This window comes from Motacilla alba, chromosome 4 (genome assembly GCF_015832195.1).
Source record: "Motacilla alba alba isolate MOTALB_02 chromosome 4, Motacilla_alba_V1.0_pri, whole genome shotgun sequence".
Taxonomy (NCBI): Eukaryota; Metazoa; Chordata; class Aves; order Passeriformes; family Motacillidae; genus Motacilla; species Motacilla alba.
Genome location: NC_052019.1, coordinates 25,215,388 through 25,242,163, shown reverse-complemented (window position 1 = coordinate 25,242,163; position 26,776 = coordinate 25,215,388). Strand labels below are relative to the sequence as shown.

The 26,776-nt window shown below is 37.0% G+C and overlaps 1 protein-coding gene across 7 annotated transcripts in view; it reads right to left on the bottom strand.

Moving 5' to 3' along the window:
• Nucleotides 1-26,776, bottom strand: part of GABRB1 (gamma-aminobutyric acid type A receptor subunit beta1) — a 107,940-nt gene that overhangs the window by 25,235 nt on the left and 55,929 nt on the right. For 6 of the 7 annotated variants that reach the window (XR_005256900.1, XR_005256902.1, XR_005256901.1 and 3 more), the window contains exons 4-5: nucleotides 20,993-21,213; nucleotides 1,182-1,264 (exon numbers count right to left, since the gene is read on the bottom strand). Coding sequence is in view for 3 of the 7 variants with exons in the window: in XM_038136538.1 (XP_037992466.1) it covers nucleotides 1,182-1,264; nucleotides 20,993-21,213 (304 nt within the window). In the remaining 4 variants the exon portion in view is untranslated. Of the gene's footprint in view, nucleotides 1-1,181; nucleotides 1,265-20,992; nucleotides 21,214-25,144; nucleotides 25,274-26,776 lie in introns of those variants that run through there. The other variant, XM_038136540.1, reaches the window with a different exon arrangement.

The window sequence follows — 26,776 nt, the reverse complement described above, 5'->3', positions numbered from 1 at the left end:
AAGCTTGTGAAAAGAGAGGTATAAACCAGTAAAGTGTCAGTCTAATTTCACTATTTGGGCTGATATATGTTAGCTGATAAATGCTTACCTGCTTTCATCATCTTCAGTCATGACTGGGCTGGGAACTTCAACTACCTCCCAACAAATAAACTAGGTATGTGTTCAATACGAAGGCAACTTCACTGTCGTCACCCATTTTGGTTGCTGTGGTATTGTACAGATATCTGTTTCCTCTGCTAATCAGTTCGAAAAGTGACCAAGGAGAAGTGTTATGCACTACATTTTGAAAATCAAGATTTGACTCATTCTCCAAAAGTATCCATTACTTACCTTAATAAGTTTAAGCCAGAAGATGAGCCAAGCAGCAGCAAGCAAGAAAATTGTTTTGTGCCAAAAAGAGGCAGGGGACTGCAAAGCCCAAGTATGGGAAGACAACAATGCATCTTAACAAGCAACTTCTTAGGTCCTGTGAAGTGGTGCATTATGACACTCGGACTGAGTTTTGAACTAGTGGAAAGTGACTGGGGGGATCACTAGCGTGATGGGAAACACTGGAAAGGGAAACTACATGGCCAGCATCAAAAAAGTTTCTTTTCAAAAACCTTCACAGGCACTTCTCTAACAGCTACCATCATAAAATAAGGAGACAATAACAAAAATTTGTAAATGCATGCTGTGTTCCTATGCTCATGGAAGACAGTGACAAAGCTCTAATTAACCTCGGTGCTGAAGGATCAAGTTATTTCCTTTTATAACCTCCAAATGATTCGGTAACAGCAATTTATCTATTCTGCCACCACCACATGGGATGGATGTCAGTCTTGATGCTAGAGATGAATGTGCTAAGGTGAAGTAATTAATCCAGGTTCAGCAGTGCTTAGGCACTGAAGATGGACAGTGCTTGACTGCTGTCCTCTGAGCCAATCTTCAAAAAATACCCTCCTCTCTTCCTTGACAAGAGATTTTGAAAGACATCTTACAAACTTTGACCAATCAGAATTGTGAATCAAACACATTTTGGCTTGTGTATTACGGTAATATGGAAATACATTTAGTATGTTCAGTGTGAAAGCTCACTGAACCCATAGTATTTGAACAACTTACTCCTGTTTCGCATAATCTATGAATGTGGTTCAATTCTCAGCTTTCATTTGGCCAACCCTTTCCCTCCAGTAACTTACAGCTTTCAATTTCTAGTGTGCAGTTTTGTTCATCCAGAGGATATCTGCGTAGATCCATCATGCAAGCAGCTGTTGTTGTGATCCTGTAAGAGGAGGGTGAAAAAACCAGTGAGACTTGAAACCACATTTTACTTGTTTGAGATGGCAAGATTTTCTATAATGGGTCTTCTGTTTGTTTAAATACAGAATGGTATGTACTTGGATTCTTGGCATGCAGTGCTTATAGAGCTTGTAAAGCATGATTAATTTATGCAACACAGTGTACTGGTCACAGCATAAAGCATAAAATTATATGCTGAATATTGTAGAGAGGATTTTGACTCAAAAGTTTCTTTGTAAAAGTGTACAGTGTTTTGAAGAACATTCACTGAAATTTCTACTTGGAGATCTTTTCTTAAAAGTTCTTAATTAGGACATCTTCAAATTGTTTAGCAAACTGTTTTATTTATATCTCATACAGCTGATATATTTTTCCATTTTGTTGTCACTTACTGCTGTTTTGTCTGATAGGAAGGTGTATTTTCATCCATGCTGTGGAATACCTGATAATAGTTCATTCATTATTTTTATGCTTTCACAATGAGTTTATCATTAACTATGATAACTGTACATCACCTCTTAAAAATGGCATGAGGCAATCAAACCCTAGTGAAATATAACATCGTACTGTGGTTACTTCATGAACATTGAGAGTAACTATGATTGCAGGCTGGATGCTTCAGATCCTTACTTCTTCTAGAGGGCATGTGAGTTGCTACTTGGTCCCTAAAGGTATTCTCCATAGCCTAAGACTTTTTGCAAGGCAGTTCCTCTCCCTTGTTAGACCATAAATCACAAGAACATCTAAGAAAATATTTGCTGATAAGTCTGTGACTATGTGGGAGGAAGGTTAATGACTTCATGAGGATGGGGATCAAATTTTAAAGCTCCCTTTGAGAAAGACAATTAGATCAGTGTTTTCAAACTCACAAAAGTGAGTTATCACCTTCATTTGCGCTTTTTTTTTTTTTTTTGGTGATAGATGGGTTCTCAAATGCTTATAAAACTTTTGAAGTTGTGAATGGGCAAACTCGGATTCTAATTTTATTGGTCTCTCTCCTTCTCTCTCCAAAGATTTATACCAGAGGAAGGCAGATAACCTCTTTTCTTGATCTGGTTTTGGTCCTGTTGTTCTAGTTCCATGTTAATGAATACCAGAGGAGCCCATCTTGAGATTTTACTTTTGATGTGCTGAAAGTCAAGCACACTTACATGCTGTATTGGGGTGATAATCCTTGCTGTCACTGAACTGTCAGAATTTAAAAAGGAAAAAAATGCCACATGCTTTATTACTGTGACATGCTTCAACATTTCCTAACTCTACAAAATCCCTAAGAACCAGCCCAGGAAACTACTCTGGAATACAGTGTAAAGTACCATCAAAATGGTAAATTTATATATTTTTTCAGGCTGACTTTGTCACATTAAGTAGAAATGCATGTGTCTTAACAAGCATTTGCCATAAAAAAGGTCTTCAGCTGCGGTAGGACCTGCTTTGGATTAGCCATGTATCAATTATACCTCACTGAGAGGCACTGAGAACACACTCATTTGTCAGACACCTGCTTAATAATGCTTAAGATCACACATAACAATATACTAACATTAGTCACAGTTAAATGCTTTTTAATGAAGGTTTCATAGGGAAATGTTTTGTTCCCAATTAATAAATCGGCCTTTATGGTAATTTAGCTCACCCGTACCACTAGAGTGTTTTCTGAACCACTGTGGTGAGATAGCTCTCCCCCCTGCTACCTCCTCAGGCTGCTCTATGATCTCAGGGACTCTCACCAGGCCTTGGCTTTTGGGCAATGAGTTGAGTGGTGAAGTGTACCTTGACCGTGCCACAAATTCTTGCATGGCTAATGTGGGGGTGGCACTCTCTGTACCAGGGACTTCTGCTGCCTCCCCAAGGAGGGGAACAAGAGATAATCAGTTATCCTCTGACAGCCTTGGAACATTATTTACCTGAATTGTAACCTGAATGGAACCGTACCATCGTTTTTAAGAACTCCAGTAATTACCAGCTTGGATTGCAGCCAGGACAGAAACTCACTAATGACTAAAGCCCAGCATTCTGTGACCCTCTAAGAAGCTGTTCTAAAAGCTGCCCTTTGAGCTCTTCTGGGCTGCAGTGGATGCACCTCTTTCTTAGAGGGACACTGCTCAGAGCATTGCTATACTTGCTGGACCGTCACTAAAAACTCACAGTGGGACCCACACTGACACCCCTACTCCCTCTCAAGGCTCAAGTCTCACCCACAGAAAAATGACAAGGTATTTGAGCATTTAATTGGATTTGAGGGTAATTTTTAACAGGTATATCTTTGTAAATTTATTTAGACACAGACATTTTGTCTGCAGATGTTTGTGTGTGTGTGAAGTGATTGAAACACACTATAGCAAGTATAGCATGAAAGTTGCCACCTTGGATCTATAATAAGTCTTGCACCCTCTTCTGCACCCTTACACTTCTCTAAACTGATTCTAATCTGATTTTCATTTGTATGCTTCATCTGTGTAACAAGTAAAAGAGTCACCTTTCCCTAGAACTTTGTGAAGTTGTACAAGTTTATATTAAACCTTCTTTCACTAATATATTTGACAATGATTTTTGAGTCATCCTAAGCACTCATTTGTGATAATAGAGTTTGAATGACCAGTTACTCCTAATGGCAGGGTATCTGTACTACTGACTGTACTTCTGCAGTTTCGCATATTTATGTAAGTTACATAAGCAACTAGCTATTATTAGCTAGTTATTTACAATTAGCTATTATTTACATCATCAATGCAAATTGATAGTGAAGTAGTAATGCAATTTATCTGAAATTCAGATATTCTACATATTTTTTTCCTCTGAAATTGTAATTCTGACAACTGTACTGTCTTCTCCATCAGCCTGCCAACACAATATGGTCTCTCCTAAAGCTGAAGGGGCTTAAACTGTATTGGGACTCTTAGGTTTCCATGAAAATAGCTACGTGTAATTGCAGGAGTGCTTCAGGATTCAGCAACCTTCATTACCTGTAGTTCATAAATCTGCCTTTCAAGCATGCTTCTCACTCTTGATAGAGCTCAGCTGTGTAAAATTGTTAATGGCATTATGCTCTGGATAACCACAAAACTTATTTAAGCAGATAAATTAAACCCAGATGAAATCATAGTAATTGTTGTCTTGATGAAAATAAAATCAAGTATTTTATTATAAATAGAGTAAATAAATTCCAGACCTGCTAGTTGCACTCTCTCTGGGTGGAGAAAGTAACTCATGGCTTGCACATGCACCAGAAGCTTAAAAATAAAGACATTCAAATGCAGAATACAGGGCTGTAATGGCAGGAAGGAGATTGCAATATTCTGAAGATAGGGCAAAGCTTCAATAAATCTGTGTTCAAGAGGATTAGACCTGAAAGGCCCTCAGCACAAGTTTGTGGCAATGGCAGAATATCATGAGGCTCTGTAAATGTTTAAGTGGAGGATTAATCCTACACTTGAAGCAGAACTATTTATATCTCAAAGTAGGATGTGTTTCTTCCAGGCTTTCCATTCTTAAAATACATTTTAAGTTCAGGTGTTGGGGCTAATTTATTTTGTTTGTACAGTGTCTTTTATTCTACTGTCCTTACATTCTTAGAATCATTTGGCTACAAATGCTAAAAATGGGATTATGCAAAGAAGACAAGCAGTTAGGTGGAGATATTTCATTATGCTACTTAATTTCACTCATGTCAATACTCAGACATTCTGAGATGGAATGAAGTCTGAACTGCCAACAGGCAAGATAAATAGTATTTGCATAAAAGCAAAATCAACTGATTAAATTTTTTTAAATTGTAGCTTGGGGTTCAAGTTGTTTGATCCACTGCTTAGCTTTTACTTTGATGCCTTACTCTCTGAATATCTTACACTTACTGTATAGTCAAGTTATTTTTTGCTAAATATAAGATTAAATGAAAAAAAAAAAAAACCACTGATGTCCAGTATTTGCAAAACTGATTCCTTAAATAATACTGTCAGAGATTTCCCTGCAGAGCAGCAGGTTTTGCAGGAACAAATGTTAAAGCTTAGTATTTTGAGTTAAATCATCAATGAGCAGTTAAAGTAAGTTCAGAATGAATAGAGGAAGTAGATTTATGGTTCAGTACTTAGATAATTTCCTCAATATGCTGTCAAAAGGTGATCCTCAATTCTTGGACAAGAAATAGATGCAATATTTAAGGCAGCAATAATAATTAAATGTGAAGATGATAAGAGGTAAACAATGCAGATTCTATTGTGAAATGTTTCCTTCATTTGGAGGTCAGGTATCAAATTTTAATATGTTTGTTCTTTTTCTGTCAGTCAACAGAGCATAAATTATAAATGTACATGAGGATATGAACTGGGATAGACTATTTTTTTTTTCCTTAAAAGCTAAATGAAATCTTCAAATCAAATAAAGAAGAAACTTGCTTCTCTTAACCACTGTAGGTGCTAGGGCTCTAGTACATGCTGGAAGTAGACTTTCATATTCCAGGTAAAAAAAATTGCTTTTAATAAATCAGTGTTAATTTAACTTTACTGGTATCAGGGAACGTGGTCCCCATGGAACATCAGAACCCAGATCCCTATCCCTGGTGTAACTGGTTTAATTTTTCTGAAACTGGAAGAATCTTGATGTTTGAGTGGGGATGTCTTGTAAGGAGAGTTATTGAAGAAATAGAGGAAAGCAGAAATAAAAGTACATGTAAACTGCAAATTTTTTCTCTGTCCAGGCCATGTACAAGGTTTACAGTTATCATACCTGCTGACACTATAAATTTCCAAGCATAGCCTGAGTGCTTGACCCTGCTAGAAATCTCTGCACCTGGAAATGTGCCCAACTTCTACTGCCTGGAGCAGCCTACTTGTAGGGTGTACATTGAGCATCAGCACTATTGGTTTGGTATTGGGTATTTTATAAAATGTTGTGTGCACTTTGTGTGTTGAAATCTGTGTTCAACAGCCTGTGTGTTGCTTTAAGGGAATGTGTCTGGTCACATTCCCTTAAAGTCTATTAAATTCCATTAAAAAAAAGGAGTTATGCGTTTCAGTAAAATTGGCAAGGGCCAAAAGGTGATTAAATAGTAATGCTTTCACAGATCTCATTAGAAGCTGAGAAAAAATTTGCAATATTGGATCCTTAGTTTTAGATATGAGTACCTTAGCATGTGAAAACTTTTTTTTTTAAATTGGAAAACTATTATATTTTAGCTGATTTTCCCAGTAGGACATATATTCATGACTCTAGGGTGACAAGCTGTCAACTGCTAGGTCACTGCTGTAGACTGCATACTTTGAGACTACACTCAAGTTTATAAAGAAAGCTTTTGTATGATTTGGCTTAAAAAGTACAACACACATTTCCTTTTGATCTTGCTCAGAGAAATAGTACAGTTGAATAATCATGACAAAATAAAAAGGACCTTGAGGAAGATGTGTAAAGAGAAATACACAGCTCAAAGAACTTTATAGTATTGGGTAAAGTGACCTGTTATACTTAAGTTGGACAAAGATTAGGCAGGGAAAAATGGGTCAAACTATGGGCTTTCTACTGTATTTCATCAACATCCTGAACTTGTCAGTGGTTGCTTGATTTGCCTCTCCTTTGTCTTTGTCCCTTTAGTTGCCCACATTGAACCTTGAATGAAATGTGAGCAGCTCAGCAATAAGGTCAGTTGCCTCAGGTATCAAGGTCTTGAGCTAGTATAGCTGCAGCCAGAAGGGACACATGGTAAAATTTTGCATTGCCTTGCAAGGCTGAAGCATTGCTTTTAAGATAAAAAGAACTGCAGTGGTCAGCGACAATACCACCCAACAAAACCACAACAAAAAATACTGAAAAAAATAGAAGAAGAAATAACTAATAGTAGCACTGACTAGTGCTGTAGCATAGTAATGGTCATGGATTTGGGCTGAGACCTGGAGGAATCATTCTGGGTTTGTCTTTCCCTGTGTAACTAGTAACATTCCTGAGAGTGAATAGACTTGTCAAATGTAGAGGGGGAATACTGGGTTTTCTCTGAGGTGTAAATACAAATGTCTGTTTTAAAGCAAAAGACAGGCATGAAAAGTTAATCTGCAGGGTGTCAAATCAATCAACTGCATTGGCTTTAAATAAGAATGCTAAAAAAATAAAACTTAATGAAAATAAGACTGCTCTTATTGCTTTTTCCATTTTCATATGCTCTCCTCCAAAGCTACTGAGCTGTCTGCCTGGGCTGCCATGTAAATCCTCTGAGACACTCCATATCCCATTCTTATTTTCCCCTGGTTATATGAACTCAGCAGCAGCCAAGACAAATGAGGCAAAATTTGCCTGAACTGACTATTGTTCTTGAATCAGTTCATCAGCTGGGCTCCATGCCGGGCCCTAAAGATAGTTAAATAGCACCATATCAGAAGAGAGTAATGATGATGAAGAACAGATGAAGGCAGTGCTCCCACACAATGAAATTTTGTCAAGTTATTCCCATGTCAGTGGGAATATTCACCACCAGTGGATTGCCTTGGTCAACTTATTGCTGGTAAGCTGCCTGAGCTTTGTATGAGACAGAAGTCCTGGAAGAGTCAAAACTCTATTCTTAAAGGATGTTCCCTGTCTGTCTCAGCAGCAGAGCCTAATCCTGAGGTATCCATTCAGGCAGGGGCAAGCCATGGAGTACAGTGTGACACTCACCGAGGAGAGAAAGAATGGTTTGTGACTGTGTCTTTATATGCCCAAACAATTACTGGGTCTGATGCAAGATGTGCTGACTGGAGTGAGCACACGCCTGGTCTTGCTGTTGTGGTCATTTCACTTTGCTTCAGTTAGTATTCTTTAACATGACCCAGGCAGTAGTTTATCACACCTGTTTTGTGCAATGGTCAAGTGCTCTTCTGCTAGACTGAACTGACTGTGAATTCGAAACTTGCTATTCATTTGCTGTTTATTCTTCCTTTGATTTTTTTTTTTGTTGTTGTTGATTTGTTTGTTTGAATGATGAAGGGTTCTTTACTGGAAAAGATCACTGCTGATCTTCCTTTAAGTATTCCAGGATCAGAAATCTCTTGCAGAACTTGGGGCATATGTGTTTTGTGGAAGGCTTTCAGAAGCAGTGATAATAGTGTTGTGATCTATAGGACAATACTGCCTAAGAACTGCCTGCGGCAAGTGATGTCTTCAAGCAGAATTCTCTGCTCCTTACTCTGATTTTTGTAAAATGTAAGTGGTGGTATCATTCCCACCTTTAACCTCACTTCTGAATGCAAATAGATGTTATCAGGTGTGTTAGGCAGGTGCTGCTGAATGCTTATGGGAACAAGTGCTTTTGTATTTTATGTCCTGCTTGGCAGTTGTTTAAAAAGATTTGCTGCTGGAGCTGTAAGTCACTTTTCTTCCGCCTGCGTTTTTTTCACAGAAAACATCAACTTATACAGTCAGTGCAAAGTAGGAGAGTATCAAAGATTACATAATTTTCAATTAGAGTGCTGTGGGCATGAAAATATTTTGGGCAAGGGGACATCACATTTCAATTGTCTTGGGATATTTACTTAGACACTCCAAGTAATTGTCAGTAATTTCATCAATTTTTGCTTAAACCCTTAATGAATAGTTTTTCAGCTGCCAGAACTCTGCTTCAGCTACATAGTTACACAGTTAAATAGCTGCTTAGGACTATCACAAAGTAGGGATGGGGTAATTACCTGAAATTCAGACAAGCTGACTTGCTGGCTTCTGCCTTTTGCAAGGGAAGAACCTGAAGCTCAAGCAGAGCGGTGGTAATGGGAGGCAGTGGGAAAGGGGGAGCTCATATGTGGAGAAGATGAGGGTCTGTGGGAAAACATGTTGCTCTGACTGAATTAAACCTTCTAAAATCAAAACCTTAAGCCAGATATGTACTTTTAAAAGATAATGTAAGACCATTATTCTGTTCAATGCAGTGCGTCAGAAATAATTCACAGTAGAGTGAAGTTGAATGGTGGAAGAATGAAGATGTTTGTAAATATCAAGAATAATAATAAAAAACCAGTAAAATTTTACAGTGTAAAACCTTTTAAATATTAAAAAAGCTGTATATTTGATGCTTCTAAGCCAAATTTCAGTGCCATGAGAATTTTTACTGCACAGCTATAAACCCATGAAAATAAATTTTACAATATAAATCCCAAGAGGCCTATAACCATACCAGGGCAACCAAGATACTTCAATAAAAAGTGCCTTAGATTTCGAGGTGAAATTTACTGCAAAGAGTAATTTAGTTTGACAGTGCAAGTATGTTGCAAGATAAAAAGACAAAGAGCAAGCCAGATGGGAAGTGCTCAGCATAAAGGAAGGTTCAAGAGAGGAACAGTCAGATAACTGGTTTTCAATCTGGTTTGAATTAAAAAAGAAAAAGTTGATAAACCTGTAACTTTTTCAATGTCTGTATGCAAACCTTCTAAAAGTGACTAAATGCTAGAGAGGTGCAGATAATATCCACTGACCAAAACACCCTGCTCAGGAGAGAATACAAGTCTGCTGGATGGCAGCAGTGATGTTAGTGTCATCTGGTATGGTCACCTTTTGGGGTGTTTGTTTTGTTGTTGCTTATTTCAAAATAAAACAAAATTAGATACCAGCATACTCAGACACACCTCTTTGGCAGGGGCAGAAGCAAGGCAATATCTTCCATATGCAGCCTGGCTTGGAAGGCTTTGGGATGTGCTTGGGTAAAACAAATGGTGGTTTCAGGTTTGTTTTTTTGCTTTTGTTTCATATTTGGTTTTGTTTGTTTGTTTTTTTCTTTTGTTTTGGGTTTTTTTTGGGGGGGGAACAGATGCTTTTTTCCTCCTGTCTTGAGTAATCTCAGAACACCAAGCCTGACAGAGTTCAAGGAGCATTTGGACAATACTCTCAGGCACTGGGTGTGATTTTTGGGGCTGTCCTGTGCAGGGCCAGGAGCTGGACTTTGATGATCACTGTGGGTCCCTTCCAACTCAGAATAATCAGTGATTCTGTGATCTTTAATATTTTGCAGGCTCAGACTCTGCAGGCTTTTTTTCTCTCCTAGCAACACATCTGCATTTGATTTCTACAAGTAGTTGATGAGTAATTCCTCACAGTCAGTATCAGTTGTTGTTCCTGTTTCTTCTATCTTTAGCTTTAAGAGCACAGTACAATAGACTCTTTCTAATGCTACTGTGCCTTTATTTTTGCAATGTTTATAAGGACAGAAAAATCTCCTTAGTTGACAGAGATGCTCTTTACCATAATGTTAAAATACTGAATTAAGACTGAAGCTTATACAACAGACCAACTTTTCTGCTTATGTTATCTGAGATATTAAGGAGAATTTTTAGTTAAAGCCAGGTTGTGGTGTTAAATTCTCACTTTGTGTTGTTTCATCATAACCTTTCTGTGTTGTATGGCTTCCTGAGTCCCAAGAGGTAGTTGGGTAATTTTACTTTTTTTTCTTTTTTCTTTTTTTTTTTTTTTAAATCCTTCTCACAGGACAAGAGGAAAATACAGTATGGCATTGCTACTTGACTACTGTGTCATATTTCTGTTGAATTTCATAGTTCAGAAGTTTTTCCCTGAACTGTTTTGATGATGTAAGTCACAATAAATTACATGGGCATTCTTTCATTAAGATAAACTAATAAAAATGTAGAAAATTATGAAAGTCCTTGTGTCAACCTGTAGGGTTTTGAAACTCTCATCCCTATACTTTCCATCCTGTATAATTTTTTGCTATTATTCTCAAGTCTAGTATCTAAATAACATATTACTGCTAAGGTTTAGTGTCCAGTGGTTTCACAGAATTATTTACTTTCCTTCAATGAACACCTTATTTTTGTATCGAAGGATAGAGTTTGGAACCTTTATAGGAGAAGGGTTTAAAAATGGGTTTGGAAATGTTACATTTTAAAGTTCATATATCTTCTACTAGTTTCATACATTCTTCCTGCATCTAATTTAAAGATGCTTTGGAAGAGAAAATATTTACATATACATTTTACTTATTGTTACCTTTACACAAAGTAAGTGCATACCTGGCATACTGAGGAGAACTGCGATAAGTTTTTTCCTTTGATCTTTAAACTCCTCTTGCTATGGCCACGACTTTCTCTTTGAGTATGCTAATAGCTCTTCAGTTTAGCAAATAATTTGCTTATACTGATAAAATTTCCTACAGGTGACTGAGTATAGCAGAAGATTGAGTTATTCCCCGTGAAAGCAAAAAGTCCTGAACAGCACTGTGCAGTATTCAGGCAGATTTACTTATAATCTTGTGAGCATGCAGGCCTTTGATTTTTTCTTAAGAATATGCTTTGATATTTTCACTGGCATCTTAAGCATAAGCCTGACATTTTGCCATTAGGAAATAACAGAAAAAAGGAATTAAAAATGGAATAAAAGATCACTAGTGAGTGAAAGCTCATACATACATATCAAACAGCCATCACCTCAATGCTCACAAAAGATAGAAACTTCCTTTGTCATTGAGAAAACTTTTCCATCGTATAGGGAGACCTACAAACTATCCTCAAAGATTGATCTGGAAACTAAGCTTTATGTCTGTATCATTCACAACCACAAGAGTGAAATTATATGGGTACAAAACATGTGTGGAAGAGGCTGCTGTTTATAACCCAGGCAGTTTAATTACACAGAGCTCTGAATGGCTGTACCTGCAGAATGGAGGAGCTAGTGACTACAGTATGGGTTGAAATATTTTAGATGAGTTTTTCAGGAAAGGAAATACTGATGATTTGTGAGTTACAGCAATTGTTCTAACATGTACTTAGCCTGAAATTTGTTGGTTTGGTTAGACAACAATTGTTATATAATAATATAACAATTATTTTTAGTATTTTACTCTTCTTGCAGTCCTGAAATGTCTGCATTTTTGGGCTTTTTTTTTTTTGTGTATGTGTTAATCAAATGGAATAAACCTAATTCTGTCTATATGTTCTTTAATGATAACCACACAGATCACTCATCAGTTTGCATTCCTTATATTTAGCAGATAGGCTGCCCATTTGAATCATCATCATGAATTCTGAGAATAAGGGATATTTTAAAGTATTTTGAGTATTTAACTAATACTGAGCATACATGGCTGCTGTGCAGAGTTCTCATTTTTAGTGATTTGCTTGTGAGAAACTAAATAAGGTTGCATTAACATACCATACATAGCATAATTAAATATGACTGAAACATCTGTGCCATATCTTCAAAACAAAATCCTTCTCTTTTCTCGTTTTGTCTCGACAGAGTCCCAGCAGGGGGCTCCCAGGTAACACAAAAGTCTGTACCAGTCTTGATACACACTTTGTGCCCATACTTGGATGATAGCACGTATTTTAAAACTTTCAAGAATTTGAGTTAAATTACTCCTTAGAGTAGTCTTTTTTTTCTTTCTTTTTTTTTCTTTTTAAGCCTTTTACTTAAAGCAGGTTTTACTTGCTGAACTCTTTGGGCTCATCTTGAAACGTTTCAGTGAAAATTGCTTTTCCGTGCATCCAAAGGTAGATGGTGAAAAGTTGAAATTGCTGCCTTAGGTGTTTTAAAAATCTAGCTGATACAGGTCTTGTGCCAGTTTAGGCTTAACTCTGATATCCCTGAGAGACATCTTAGAGTCCTTATGCACGTCAGTAATTCTCTGTAGACGGGTCAAATGTATACCCTGTGCTATTAAATTATATAAAGAGCAGAATTATCAGTCTCAGGTAAAGAAATAATTTTAAAAATGAAATATTGCTATGCCTTTCTAGAATCCTGCCAAAAGTGTAAAAGTCCTAATTTTATAGCTTTCCCATTTACTTCTTTCAGAGAAAGACTCAAGAGCTGGAGGCATGTTAACAAGACAAGTAAGCCAGTAGCAAATGTATTTAAAATTATGCCAGCTGGGGTCAATGGAATATTTCTTAGGAACTACTCTGACAATCTTTTATTCTCTCCCCTCTTTCCATATGAAAATCTGACTAGAGATTTCTGGAAAGTATTTCTTCAGAAACTCTTATTCAGGTATGGAAATATTTCTTGCAGAATAGTTCAGGACTAATAAAATTGAAATTGGGATTTTTTTTTAAATTGGACTCCAAAGGTGTATTCCACAGATGGTTTCTGACAGCAGAAAATAACAGGAGTGGGTTAGACATTATTTGAATTAAATCCTTAAAAATAAAATCTGTGCAATTTTTCTTTCTGTCCCTTGGCCAGCAGATATTAAAATTGATAAATGCAGCACTGAAGATATATGGGTAATTTAACTGTATAACTGTTAGGTCTTTAAAAACCTGCTCAATTTTAGCTCTCATTTTACTAAAAAATAGCTAGCCTTAAGATATTTGGTCTTTTGTTTGTAAAAAGGCTTATCAACAAACCTGAGAACAAGTTTGAAACACTTCATATCTGCCAATAAACCTCAAAATATTAAGTTTTCCACACCAAACGCAATAGGAACAGGACTGGAAGTAGATTTATGCTTCCAATATAGCCATTTGATCACACTGTCTCACACAGTTTACAAATCCATCTATCTAATGACTATGAAAAATGCTGCATTTGCAGTCTCTTGTGATCATGCCCTCTGAGGTTGCTAGAGAGGCTCTGCTGAAAGAGACATCAGCAGCATGCATCAGAGCATCAGATAGTTAAACTTCCCAGGCCTGAGAAGTTTCCAGTGTTTAAACTTCCCCAGGTTTCTTCTGCTTGTGCCGTGATCCATGGGAGATGTCAGATTACCCTTTGTACATAACTTATCTTCTCAGACTATAAACTCCTCTGTCTGAGGTATAGGGCTGATGGTAGTATAAGAGGGCAAAAATATTTCTTCTTGGATGACTGGTGTCTGGTGAAACCAAGCCTATTACGCACGTGGCTTGGAAAAAATTGTCTTTGGCATTTTCTTGTGAATATGAAACACTGGACACTTTGCATATGTGGAAAACCTCTGGTTTTGCAATAAGTAAGCATGAGTAATTTGTATGTGTTTTGGTTTGGTTTTAACTATTTTTTTCAAAGAGAAGCTAGGTGTAACGAATATATATTCTTACTGACCTGACTCTAGAAAGGACCTGTGTGTGTTTTTTCCATTTGTGTGCTTGTGTTTTATTTAGTAATTTGGGTTTTATTTTGTGTTGTTTTCTGTTGTTGCTGTATCTGGGAGTTTGTTGTTTGCTTTTCTAATGGAATTTCAAAAATTGGAGCCAATGTTTCTGTCAGTGGGACATGATGCTGGTATTGAGGCATGAGACTGACTACTGTGTTACCCTGACCTGGGGGCAGGTACCTCAGCTGAGGTGAAAACAGCCACTCTGGGTGCAGACAGAGCTGGTTTTATAAATTGAAGCATTTAATTTGTCACATATTTTGCCTCTTAAAATGAGGCCATTTTGTCCTGGCAGTTATAGCACCATGTATGTTGATACTATAGAAGAAGTGCCAAATACAGGAATATAATGCTGTATTTTATGGAGTAACTAATTTTACATTTTACATTTTACTATACTCAAGGGCTTGGCTATTATGTAGATTGTGAATTCTCTTGCAGCTACTTTTAAGCCAGGCCAATGATATTTGAGAAGAAAGGCTAATCCTCTTTTTAGGTTGAGATATTTATAGAAGAGTGAGGGTTAAAGAGAAAATATATTGCCTGAAAACATTTTTAATGCATTATTATTTGTATCTTTGTACTGTCCTCAAAAAATGGATTTTAATTTATCGTAAAATTACTTATAAACACTGCATTTGATAGCTGTAGTGAATTAAGCAGTGCAGGGTTGCTTTTCACACTTCATACGGCACCAGCCAACCTTCTGTGTGCTCAGAGCAGACAAAGCCTGACTGCTCTGGGCTTTAGAGCAAGGGGATGTCTCTGAGAACAGCAGCCCCCACAACCTGGCATCACTTACTAATTTTTCTTTTTCACTTTTATGTCACTAGCACACAGGGTGTACCAGCATTTGTTCAGGATTTCAGTAGCTTTCCAGGTAGTGTTTATAAGGAAAGTGTCTCTTTGAGAGCACACCTAAATTAAGACTCTTCCTTCTTTTGTATCTAAGTGCATTTATCAGTTTGGAGCAGGTCTGGTAAAGTATTTGCTGCCTCCCCTAGGACGTTAATTTACCTGCCTGATACATTTATTGCACAGAAATGGCACAGATTTCCTCATTCTATACCCCTCTGATTTCTGGTTGAACAACTGTTTCACTGATGCCATGAATCAACATCAATATAAATGAAATAAGAGTAAGGTTAGTTTTAAGCAGCTAAAACTTGTAGTTAGTCCTTCAGTATTAACTGTTCTCAGCATGCTCAAAATTAATAGTAAGTTGGACATCTGCAGCAAAGTACAGATTTAATTACTATAATTTTTCCCTTTAAAATTTTTATCATTAGAGGGAATTACTCTTTAATAAACGGCATTTAAATGAAGTTCAGGACCTGAAAAACACACACAATGTGGTATGTATGAAATGTATGGTGATATGAAATATACTAAAATATGTTACCATATTAGGACTTAGCATAGATCTATTTTATGTACCTGTATATGGCCTTATATAAAAACATACTGTAAAATAATCTGTACTGCTAAAATATATTCCAGCTATATAAGTTAAATTGCAGTGGTTTTTAAAATGTTTTTGCCTTTTTCTTTCTAAGATACAAGTAAGTGTTATAATTGTGTATGTCCATCTGGTGTTCCTTGCAAAGTATAAGTGGCAAGAAATCTGTTAAAAATCTAGAATATCAGGGAAAAAGCAAATATTATGACATTATGCAAACTTAAGCTCTGACTTCCAGAGTATGCAGGTTAAATATGTGCTGCTTCAGTGGAGTGTATCTAACTGGTTACACTGAAACAACAGGAGTTACCTGGCCCAGTTGTGAAAAGCTTGTGAGGATTTTCTTTCTGGTTACTCAATTGTAGGATATCTCTGCATCTGAGCCTTTACAGTGTGCAGAGGAGAAAGCTGAGCTAGTAAATTGACAAAAATTCCTTTCTCATTTAATGCCTACTCCCTAAAAACAACTAAAGAAGGAAATACTTGTAAAAACTTGGCTATACTATTATTGGATGAAGTGATTATTAGAGTGTGTATATAAATTTATTTGAAATACCTCTTGATCAAAAGTACTTCAGTGCTACTCTCTGTCATTAAATTCTTTTTTCACTTGATTTTCATCTCCCAATATGTTTGAGTCAACTATACGAGAGTTACTTATACACACTAGAGATGAGCTTTGGTGGGACTGGAGCTCTTTTAAAAGTAAGACATAGTAAAAAAAACTGAAGACCATTTTATTTAGAAGTCCAATTTTGATGCAGATGAGGTTAACAGTAAAAGATTAATAATTTCAAAGTATTGGAATATATTTGCACTTATGATACAGGAGAAAAGAAGGACTTAGTCAGATTTAGTAGGCAGAACAGAGCCTGTAAAATAGAGGATAAGAAAACCATCCAAAATCTATTTATACCAAGGTGGTAAGAGATGGTATGCTGCCTAGAAAATATGTAACCCATACACTGCAGTGCCTTTCAGTTTTAAAATGAAACATTTGTTAAATATTGTTCTTTTAATAAATATTTGTTCTTTTGGTAGTATTGATGAGATTAAATAATTATTAAAATATTAATATACTTAAATAGTTGACATATCATTTCAGTAATCTGAATTTTATTTAGACCCTGCTTGAATTAAATCCTCTTTGAAAAAAGCTTAGTGGGCTTTGCACTACAAAATGCTTATTTAGTTCTTCAAAGTGCTGTACTTGATAGCTGCAATCAATTACAGCATCTAAAGCTTGTGTTGAAATTCAGGCCTGTGAAGCCAGTTGTGACTCCACCAGACTGTTTATGTACTTCAACTACTGATTACAGGAGCCAGTGCTCATATATTCAAAGCTGAGTCCATGTTCAGTACTCGTGTGTATCTGCTGTTTTTTTTATTAACTCTCAGCAGAGAGTTCAACCTGAAGTATTTCCTCCTCTTCCCTATGTATTAAATGGAAGAAATGATGAATAATTGCTCGATTTATTTTTGCAAAGATTTTGTATATTTTTAGGTTATAAAAATATAAAGGGATTCCCAGATTGGTTCTTTTGAGTCTTAAAATGATCACTGCTAAATCTTTTGCCATTGATGCATGGAAGAAACATTTTTTGCAGAATTTTCAAAATTATCATCTAATAAAATGCTACTTTATAATTTGCTCTGTATTTTTTTGTAGTGAAATAAAGTATAGCTTTTTATTTCACTATATAGAGGACATGGATTCCTCTATATGGAATGACATGGACAATTCTTCTCATTTAGAAGAACTGCAGTCTGTTTTTTTGGCTGGACCTGTTTAGTAACACAAGTAGGACAATCTATTGAGTACCAGCGCAAATTGGCTACTTATTGCCCTGATGGGTTGTCCTCAGAAGGACTCTTTAAGGAAATCCATGAAGGTGTTTAGAGGAAAGGCAAAACTCCATAATCCTAAAACATGGCAATGCAAAAGTAATCCACAAACTAATAAAATGTCACTGCAATAAAAGATGTAAACAACTGTATAGCAAATTTCTTTATTAACACTCTCAGCTTATATATAAAATTGAGGTAGTAAAAAGGTAAGTCTCCACTTAAATTTGCTTTCAAGATCATACTAAAAACTAAACATTCTACATTGAAATACAGCTTTTCTTGCATTCCACCTCTAGGATATGCTTCCATGGATATTGCATGAATAAATGATTAGTAAATCCAATGTTCAATGGATCAGTTCTCGTTTGTGAATTGGTTGGAGTTAAGTGAATTTGTCTGCCAGTGTTTGCATCACAGAAAACCCTCTCTGTGTAAGAAGTGGTGAAATAAACCCTTATGCTGAAGACAAAGATTATTCTTCCCCTTGTCCTCTTACAATTGTAGCAGTGCCTATCAAAGTGGCACCCTCTGCTGTAGCAGTATAAAAATGTAGGGTCTCACTGAAACCAAAAGTTTTAGATGCTCCAAACCAGCTCTTCACACCTTGCCATGATATGGTCAGTCCCCCTGCCTTGAAATAAGGAATTGCTCTAATCAAAGGTGCGTTTGTTTCTGAACATCAGAAGAGAGTGGAGTCTATGTAAAGGTGTTGCTGAAGGCGTGTTACACTTTCTAACAACTAACTCTGCTGAAGGATATGCTCCTTCCAACACACATGAAATTCTGCTGTTGTTTATTGTGAGGCAATGTCATGATACATAACAGATGTCTCCAAAGCAACATGGTGTCATTTTTCTGCTAGTGAAAATCTGAGAAGAATTAAGAGATGGCATAAAATACTAGGAAAGGATGATTTAAATCAGAGCTTCCATTCCTGACATCATGACATAAGATTCTGAATACAGAATTCAGTGCAATAAATTATTAATAGTTCCTTAAATATCTCAAAGACACATTACATGTCTAGCATCTTACTTGGGAAAGCCAGAGGAAGCAGAAGCAAAAGAAGCAACATTATGTATTGGTTTAAGATTCTGGAGCTTTGGGAGAGATTTCCAGAGAATCTTGCCTGAACAGGGAATAAAAGTAATGAGAGACACTACTAGTGCCAGAAGTGTTAGAGCTAATGTCATCCAATAACTTGTTAAAAATGGGTAAGGGGAAAAAAAAAAAGAATAATCCAGTATTTTATCAGCTGTACTGGCACCAGGCGGGCACTGTCCCATACACCAGCCTCACAGTGCTGCAGGTTTGCACATTGACCCAAAGGAATTTTTTCCTTTCTCTTAGGAAGCAGGTGGCTAAACCACAGAAAATGATAATAGCTGCTGGCAGGAGTACTTGACAGAAACTGAAGAAACATGATATTCAGGTAGATAATAATTACCAGGGACACTCAGCTTGCCTGGGATATTTGAAATGAAAATCTGTGGAAATATTACCGTGGAGTTAAATGTGTTTGTGTGTGTAGTTGTCAGATGAAAGGATGAAAGAGCTATTTGGTTTGTAATATTGCACCTTTTTTTGTGAACAATTAACAGAACTGCCTTTTGAAGCAGGAGACACAACAATGCCCAATTTTAGAGGTCAGAAGGTTTAGGAGTATTCTCTGTCTGCACAAGTTTATAGCACACACTGTTCTTTAAACTGTGGGGACAGAGTAGCTGAAAGTTACTGGACAGAAATAGCTAAAGGGATTGTTGAGTTTATCATAAAAACAATACAATAATGGAGACATAGTGAAGTGGAAATGCTTTGTTACATGATTTAAAACCATTCCAGTGTATTATGTGCATGTTTCCCTTGTTTATTCTTCTGTAAAGCCAGATGGTTAACCTTGGTTTATTTCTCCTCAGCTCTGTTGAGGTTGAACATTGCATCAATGAGAAACTGCTGTGTACATGGGTGCAAGAAAACAGGTTATTTAGAGCTGTTATGATTGTTCCAATTTCTGTTTAAAGAAGCCAGTAAAATTTCATAACTGAGCCTGAATAGAAATATTACCTCTGGACTGAAAACAGAAAAGCTGTTTGGGGAACAGGAGGCATGAGGGAAAGGAAGCATTTAAATCATCCTTGAGATATGGTTAAAGACCCTGACTAATTTGTGAAGAACTCAGGCTGTGGTTGCAGCATAATTGGTGTTGTTTTTCTTGCTCAAGACATGCTAGCCCAATACTCTGTCTTCAGTAAAGAAAATGAAACTCCCAGATCACAACCCATGTGGGAGGTTTGGTGATACGGTCTTCATGCTCTCTACTGCACAGATGCTAAATCAAGGTAATATGCTGCAGAGTTTCTTTTCTGCTTGTGAGACTAGATTGGTACTGTGTTCAAATTTCTGTATGCTGAATTTTACCTAAAAGTATTTTCTGCAGTGTTTTCTCATGCTTTGTTTCTTACAAGGCATATATGTCACCTGGAATATGAAAAAATTGATGCTTACATGAATTAAAGGTAACCTATAGGTTGATAGAAACATATTTATTACCATGAGGAAAGTGACCACTCGTAAAAGATGCAAGTTTAGTGCAATAACTGCCATCTGTTTCAGGAAAAAAAATTTAATGTATCTTCATTTTTTCTTCTCCTCATTTGTTATTTTTGTCTTTGGTTAGAGCTTTCTTGTGGGATGGGGACACTACATGTGTTTTTACTCACAACTACAGGCCAAAGTCTGTTCACCAGATGTGTCTGGACAGCTGCCTTTTCTTGGGGAAAACATGGTGCATCAGCTTGAGCTGTGAAAAAGACCTGACAGCTCAGCATCTTTTCCTGCACGCAGCTGGTGATGGCAATGCTGTCACTGTGTATGGGCCCATCTGGCAATCCTTGGCCTTGCTGCACCCTGAGACCCTATACTCAGGCATACAGATAATATTTAAATAATTTATGCAAATCTACAAATATCTCCTTTGTATTCTCTACCAAATATCACATTTCTTCAGATTACTTCAAATTTTCAATCCCCATTGTCCTAAAAAGCTGCTAGAGAAATTTTAGAAGGAAGGAAGTGTTTGTGTAAGCTGTGATTGATTACCAGGTGAGAACCATAATGAAGAACTCTTTAATAGTTTTAACAAACTCAGAAGAGCTGAAAGAAAGAGGCATTAGGCTTCATTAGCTGTGGCTGTAGCTGTTAAAGGTAGTGTTGCTGATCTCTGGAAAATCCTTGGGTGTGTTGTGGTCGACTAAATGGAGTATGTGCTGACTCATACATGAGAAACCAGGAAAAAAGCACAGGAAAGTGGCACTGATTCTACCTGCCCTTCTGCCAGCACAGACAGATTAAAATGCCCAACATACCGTAGGCCATAAAGGACTGTCCCATCTGGATGGAGTCGAATCATTCGGTTTTTCACTGTCACCCCATGGACAAATGATTTCTTGTCATTTTGGAAATACGTGTCCGGTACCCAGAGCTGGTCAGCCACTCTGTTGTCCAGAGTTAAGTTCAAAGGTATTCCAGAATAAGAGAGCCTTTTATCCCTCCAGGACTGCTGAAAGTACATGGTCAAGGTGTAGTCCTACGGAAGAAACAAGAAGGGCTTTTTGTATTTTCATACTGATTGACTGACCAGAAGTTTATTTTTCGATGAATCTCAGTAACTGAATATCAGTAGCAATAGGAAATTCAAGGATGATAAAGGCACTGTTACCATTAGGCATGATCATGAATCTTGGCTTGTTCCTATTAGTGTCAAACTTGACACTTACCAGTGGAAGTGACTACACCAGGCTTTCATCATCTCTTGACCCAGAGGGAATAACAGATAGCACATTTGGGTCTCCAGTCTCAAACTTGGTTTCTATTCTTTTTTTTTTTTTTTTTTTTTTTTTTTAATGTGAAAAGAGCAGTGCTTAGCTGAGCTCAGCCAAATAGCATTGCATAGCACTTCAGATATTTTTCTGATATTCTCTCCTTCTGATATTCCCTCCCTTCACCCTGAAAGATTCCCCCCACTGTCCAGAAAGGCCTAGCCCTCCTCAAAAAGAGCAAATACGACCTCAGAAGATAATGGATAACTTCCCATTCTGCCTCTGCTGGAGTTGCCAGATGTAATGACTCTAGGTAGCCAGGCATATCTCATCCCCGCCTGGGAAATGTGGTGCTTTCTGTCCTTGCCAATTGGATTTTACTGTGCAGAAAATCAACAACTTGGCTATCATGTTATAACTCCAGTGAAACACCATTTATGCAGCCTTTCAGCTTTCATTTTGTCTGAAAAGAAATTTTCTAAAGGCTTGTAGTCTGATTTACTCTCTTGTATATGTCTTTCTGGGAAATCGATGATTTTAAAGGTAGTCAATTTTTTCAAGTGGAAAAACCCACATACTTTGTAGCTCATGGAGTTCTTAAAAGATGATTAGAACAGCACTATGTGGACTATTAGTTTTCTCTTCCTCATCTCTTCCCCCAGCCCTGTTTTCAAGCGACAGGTCATTTTGTCACACGTTTTTATGGTAGAAGTGCATCAAAATCGTAGCTATTACTGAAAAAATTGGTCTGGTCAGGAGTAAGATTTTCCTTTATGTGATAGAAAACCTTACCTCTGTCATTGTCACAAATCCTAGCTTGGACTCTAATTCTTGAAGAAACAGCATAAAAGCTGTCTGATACAATTTGCGCTCTTCATCTATAGTGGCTTCTTAAGACTGTATCATTGCCATGAAATCAAAGCAGAGTTACTTTTCAAAAAGACTTTCTACCTGAAAAGTCACATCCAACAGAGCTATAGTGCAGACTTGCCAGTGAAATTTGTTAATAAAAATACTGCTTTTCCTTGTCCTGGGCCAGTAGTTTTCTTTGGGTTTTTTCTTTATGGATGAAGTATCATGATTGATGATAACTGGTTATATCCAATAGGACAATAACATCCACTGGGGTCCAGCACAGACCCCAGATTTGCAAGGATTTCATAGATATGCCTCTTTTCAGGCCTGAAAATTGGTTGCTACCCACAACAGACACAAGAGGTTGTATGCTGAAGGTTTGTTCAGTTTTTTTGCTAGCCTGGGTCACTAGGAGCAGGTCAGAACATCTTTCCTTTTCAGACCATGCTGGTCAAGCCCGGAACTACAAAGTAATGCAGTGAGATATATGCTGCATTTTGCTGAGTATGTGATTTAATCTAAATAGGGGTAAAGAGGAGAGGGAATACTAAGGAGGCAAGTTTTTGAATGTAAAACTTGAACAGAGGTGGGTTAGAAGCATAATTAAAGAGAACTTTACCCTTAGCTCCTCTCACAAATATACAAAAATCAGTTGGGAATGGGATGAGAGAAAACAAAAATTAAAAACAAAACCAAAAATCAGCCAAACATGAAAGAACAAAACAAAATCCCCACCAAACACCACAAATACCCCATAGGCCCCTACCACTATTCTGGTGCAGTTTTCATATGTTTTATCTGTTTCTTAACCTGCTCTGTTTCAAATCTCTTTAGGTAGAAAAGCTTTCATACATGACTGATAAAATTCAAACCCTCAGTGCTGCACCTGCTATCCTCTACATCTTCTGCCTGATCCAGCAGAGCCTATGTAGCCTGCAGCACAGATGGAACAGAAATTCTGATTATACATAATTATCTTTTCTCCTTTTTGCCTTTTTTAATATTTTCATTAGGTCTTAAGGCTGCTTTTGTGGAATTGTTATGCTGTTCTATAGAAAACCAAACAATTGAGAATGGTGCCTATGCAATGGTTCTCAAAGCTCAATCAAGAGAAGAATAGCCACAGTAAGCTACAAGAGATCTTAAGGGATGTGGTCAAGTGAAAGACAAAGATAATTTTGTCTCTTGGCTATGACTACTAGAAGAAGTTGAGTTGCTATTTTTAGCATCATAATCTGTTAAAAAAATTTGTTTCATCCAGCATTTGTGCTTTACACAAAATGCTGCTGTTGGCAACACCATGGTAGAGAGAGTGATCCTCTGGTCTGCAATTGTGCTGTACTATGGAGAAGTATGTGGCAAGCCAGCAAGTGTTAAAGAGGAAAAAACCCCTGAGCTTCATCCTAAAGGAATCTCAGTATTTCCTAACTGAGCAAATGATCTATTTTTTTCCCCATTCTTCAGTATGTGGGGGTATTACTCATTCAGTATTTAAATAAGAAAAATAGTCTAATGTCATGATTGTGAGAGTCCCCGTTGCAGTAAGTTCAGATTTTAAAAAGCATAGTCAAAGACTGTTTTAATGAAAAGCAAATTACAGCTGCACTATAATAACCCCAATTTTGTATTTATAAAGTTTCTAATTGTTTTTAATGGAATACAGCCTTACCTTTCTTATCTCTTATCAGTGAAGTATTAAATGCTGGCAAGCCATATGGCTAGCCACATCTTGGAGGTTCTTGTATTATTTTTTATATTGTACAGTGGTGTGAGTGAAGTGAGGATTTAATGACTACTTGTCTTCTACCCTGTAAAATTTGCTGGGGATTTTGTGCTTTTAAGCTCTAGACTTACATGAATAATTTCTGAATCTGTCACATCTGTAGTGGTAACTGGCTGCAGAATTTTTTTAGCTTCTTATGAAAGCTTCCCAAGATCTCAAGCATAAGTCTAGATATGAAAATAAATCACACTGTATTTACTTTCATATTTTAAAAAATTCTATTCATGAGTTTAAGAAGCAGGGCCCAATGTAAAATTAAAAAAAGAGAATCTGTTTCTGCAGCTAACTGTTCTATCAAATTGTTTGTTTTAAAAAAGAAATAATGCTTTATAGAAACACACTGAACAGGTTTTTTTCCTGAACTGTACTTTTCATAATTAAAACAATCTGTAATTCTGTTGAAAAATCATTATATTTCAGTAGATTTAATAGTGCTGTTTATGCATCCAATGTAGTTTTCATTTTTTCCATGACAAATTTTGAGTTACTACTATGAGATCTTTTTTTCTTAGTAATTGTGCAAATTTCTTATTTCTTTGTATCCAACCAGAAATTTGTAAATGTCTGTATGTAGATGTGTATGATAACTTATAAGTAAATCTGTATCAGTGCTTTAATAAGGTGCATTAGGTTGCTAAGACAAATACTTACATGCCAGTCCTAGTTAAGAGAAGTTCTGTGAAAAGTTCTGTGAAAATGTAAGTGAAACTAGTCTATTTTACTCAAAATTGCAAGCTATTTCGTAATCTGAATTTAAGAAGCTTCATAGATACATACTGGCACTAAGCCTCACAGTATAAATTTCTCAGTCAAGAAAATGAATGGACCATTGAAGCATATTGTACTTGAGGTCAGATGAATAATTTAGAGTTCCAGTATGGAATACACTGAAGAGTTACCATACAATAATAATTCCACTTTTAGTTCTGGGGTTTTTCCCTATTCTTTTATTTTTTGGTGGAATAAGAATAGATAAGGTAAGGGCAAAACCACATTTTTGCCTTTCCTTTTAAACCTCTGTAGATCTCTGAAACCAGAAGAGATACATTAAAATTACGTACATGGGATGACAGTTTGGTCTTACAGAAAGAAGCAAAGATCTAGCAGGAATCCATATAGCTGTAATGGTGATGCTCTTTATTGCTCAAAGCACAGCCAAGAACAAGATCAGACTCATAATAATGTCTGAAGTGAAGGCATTACTGTATTGGGACCCAGTATTACTCCTTGAAGTGAAAGCAGAAGTGCCCTGAAATGCAATGGGATAAGAATTACATCCAAGCATTACTGGAAAAGCAAAGTAAAACATTTCTCAGTTGCAACTGTAAACTATGTATTTTGTGGCACTTAGTTCAGTGTTTTAGTAATAAGACTTAGCAGAAGCAGTAATAAATGCTTCTGACATTTAAAAGGGTTGTTGTGACAGTGGTGTTCCATTGGTTTTGTATTATTTAACACAGAGGAGAAAAAAAAAAATCCCAATTTTATCTTGTGTGTTCTGTTTTTCCTTCTGAGGAGAAGAGTAAGAACTTCTGAACTTAAAAACAATAACCCACTGCCTTGTCCTTTGCTGCTTTTTTCCCCCCCTCTTATTTGAACTTTGCTAACCTGAAAGGCTTGAATGTGCCATTTGCTCTTTGTATAGGAAGAAGAGAGATGATGTTACTAAAACTAATATGGATCACGTTCATTAGAAGTGGACTTGCCAAAATTTAGCAGGAAAGTAAGGCAGCAGGTAAGGTAGGCTTACAGATGAGTTACTGTTTGTCGGGTCTTCTGCCCACCCAGGGACGCTAGATGTGGGGTTTCACGTCCTGGATTGTGGTGACCCCAAAAGATGGAAAAGTCCCTCCTCCAACCCGTGCCTTCGAAGAAAGACTCAGTAATCTTCTGTTGTCTGTTCTCAAGGTAGTTTATTGTTGGTTATCTAAAAGATTCTTCTCCTGAACTGCTGTGGCCCGTTCAGCAACTCAGACAAAGGCACTCTGCCCTCCCAGGGGGCTGGTGCCATCTTTTATATCATATATTACGTACTACATGTTTATACTTTTTCTCCAATACCTACTATCTATATTGAATGGTGACTTTCTACTCTAAACCAATCTGTGAGTGCCAACATCACCAAAGACATGGAGGCTAGGAAGGAGAAAGAAAGAGGACAGGGCACACCCAAGTCCCTCCATCTTAGATCTCCTGACCCCCATGTACAAAACTTGGACCCCTGCGTACAAGGCTTAAAACCCCCCTGTACAGCACTCAAAAATCCTACCCTTCACTTCGTGATTATCTCTACTATACTATCTAACTTTTGTGTGTGGCTTGTAATTCTTCATACAGAGTTAGTAACTTGCTCCATGGGCTAAGATCAAAACCCCACGTGTGTCTTTGGCTGCATGCCAGGGTCTCAGAGCCCCCTGCCAGCAGCTCTGGCCATCCAGGACATCCAGAGGAGAGTCCTGGGTTCCCACAACTGTTAACCTCACTGCAAGCTGGAAGCTCCTTTAAGAAAGGTGTAAAACTACTATACCATTCTCAAATTTCCAGCTGCATAACCCACTGTCTGGGATAGCAGTGAGATACACCAGTATAACATTTTTCACAGTTCAAGTTTAATACTATGTCTGTCTTAAGTGGCTATGTTACCAACAAAAGAATCAGAATATGTCCATGGTATGATTCATATTCCTGGAAAG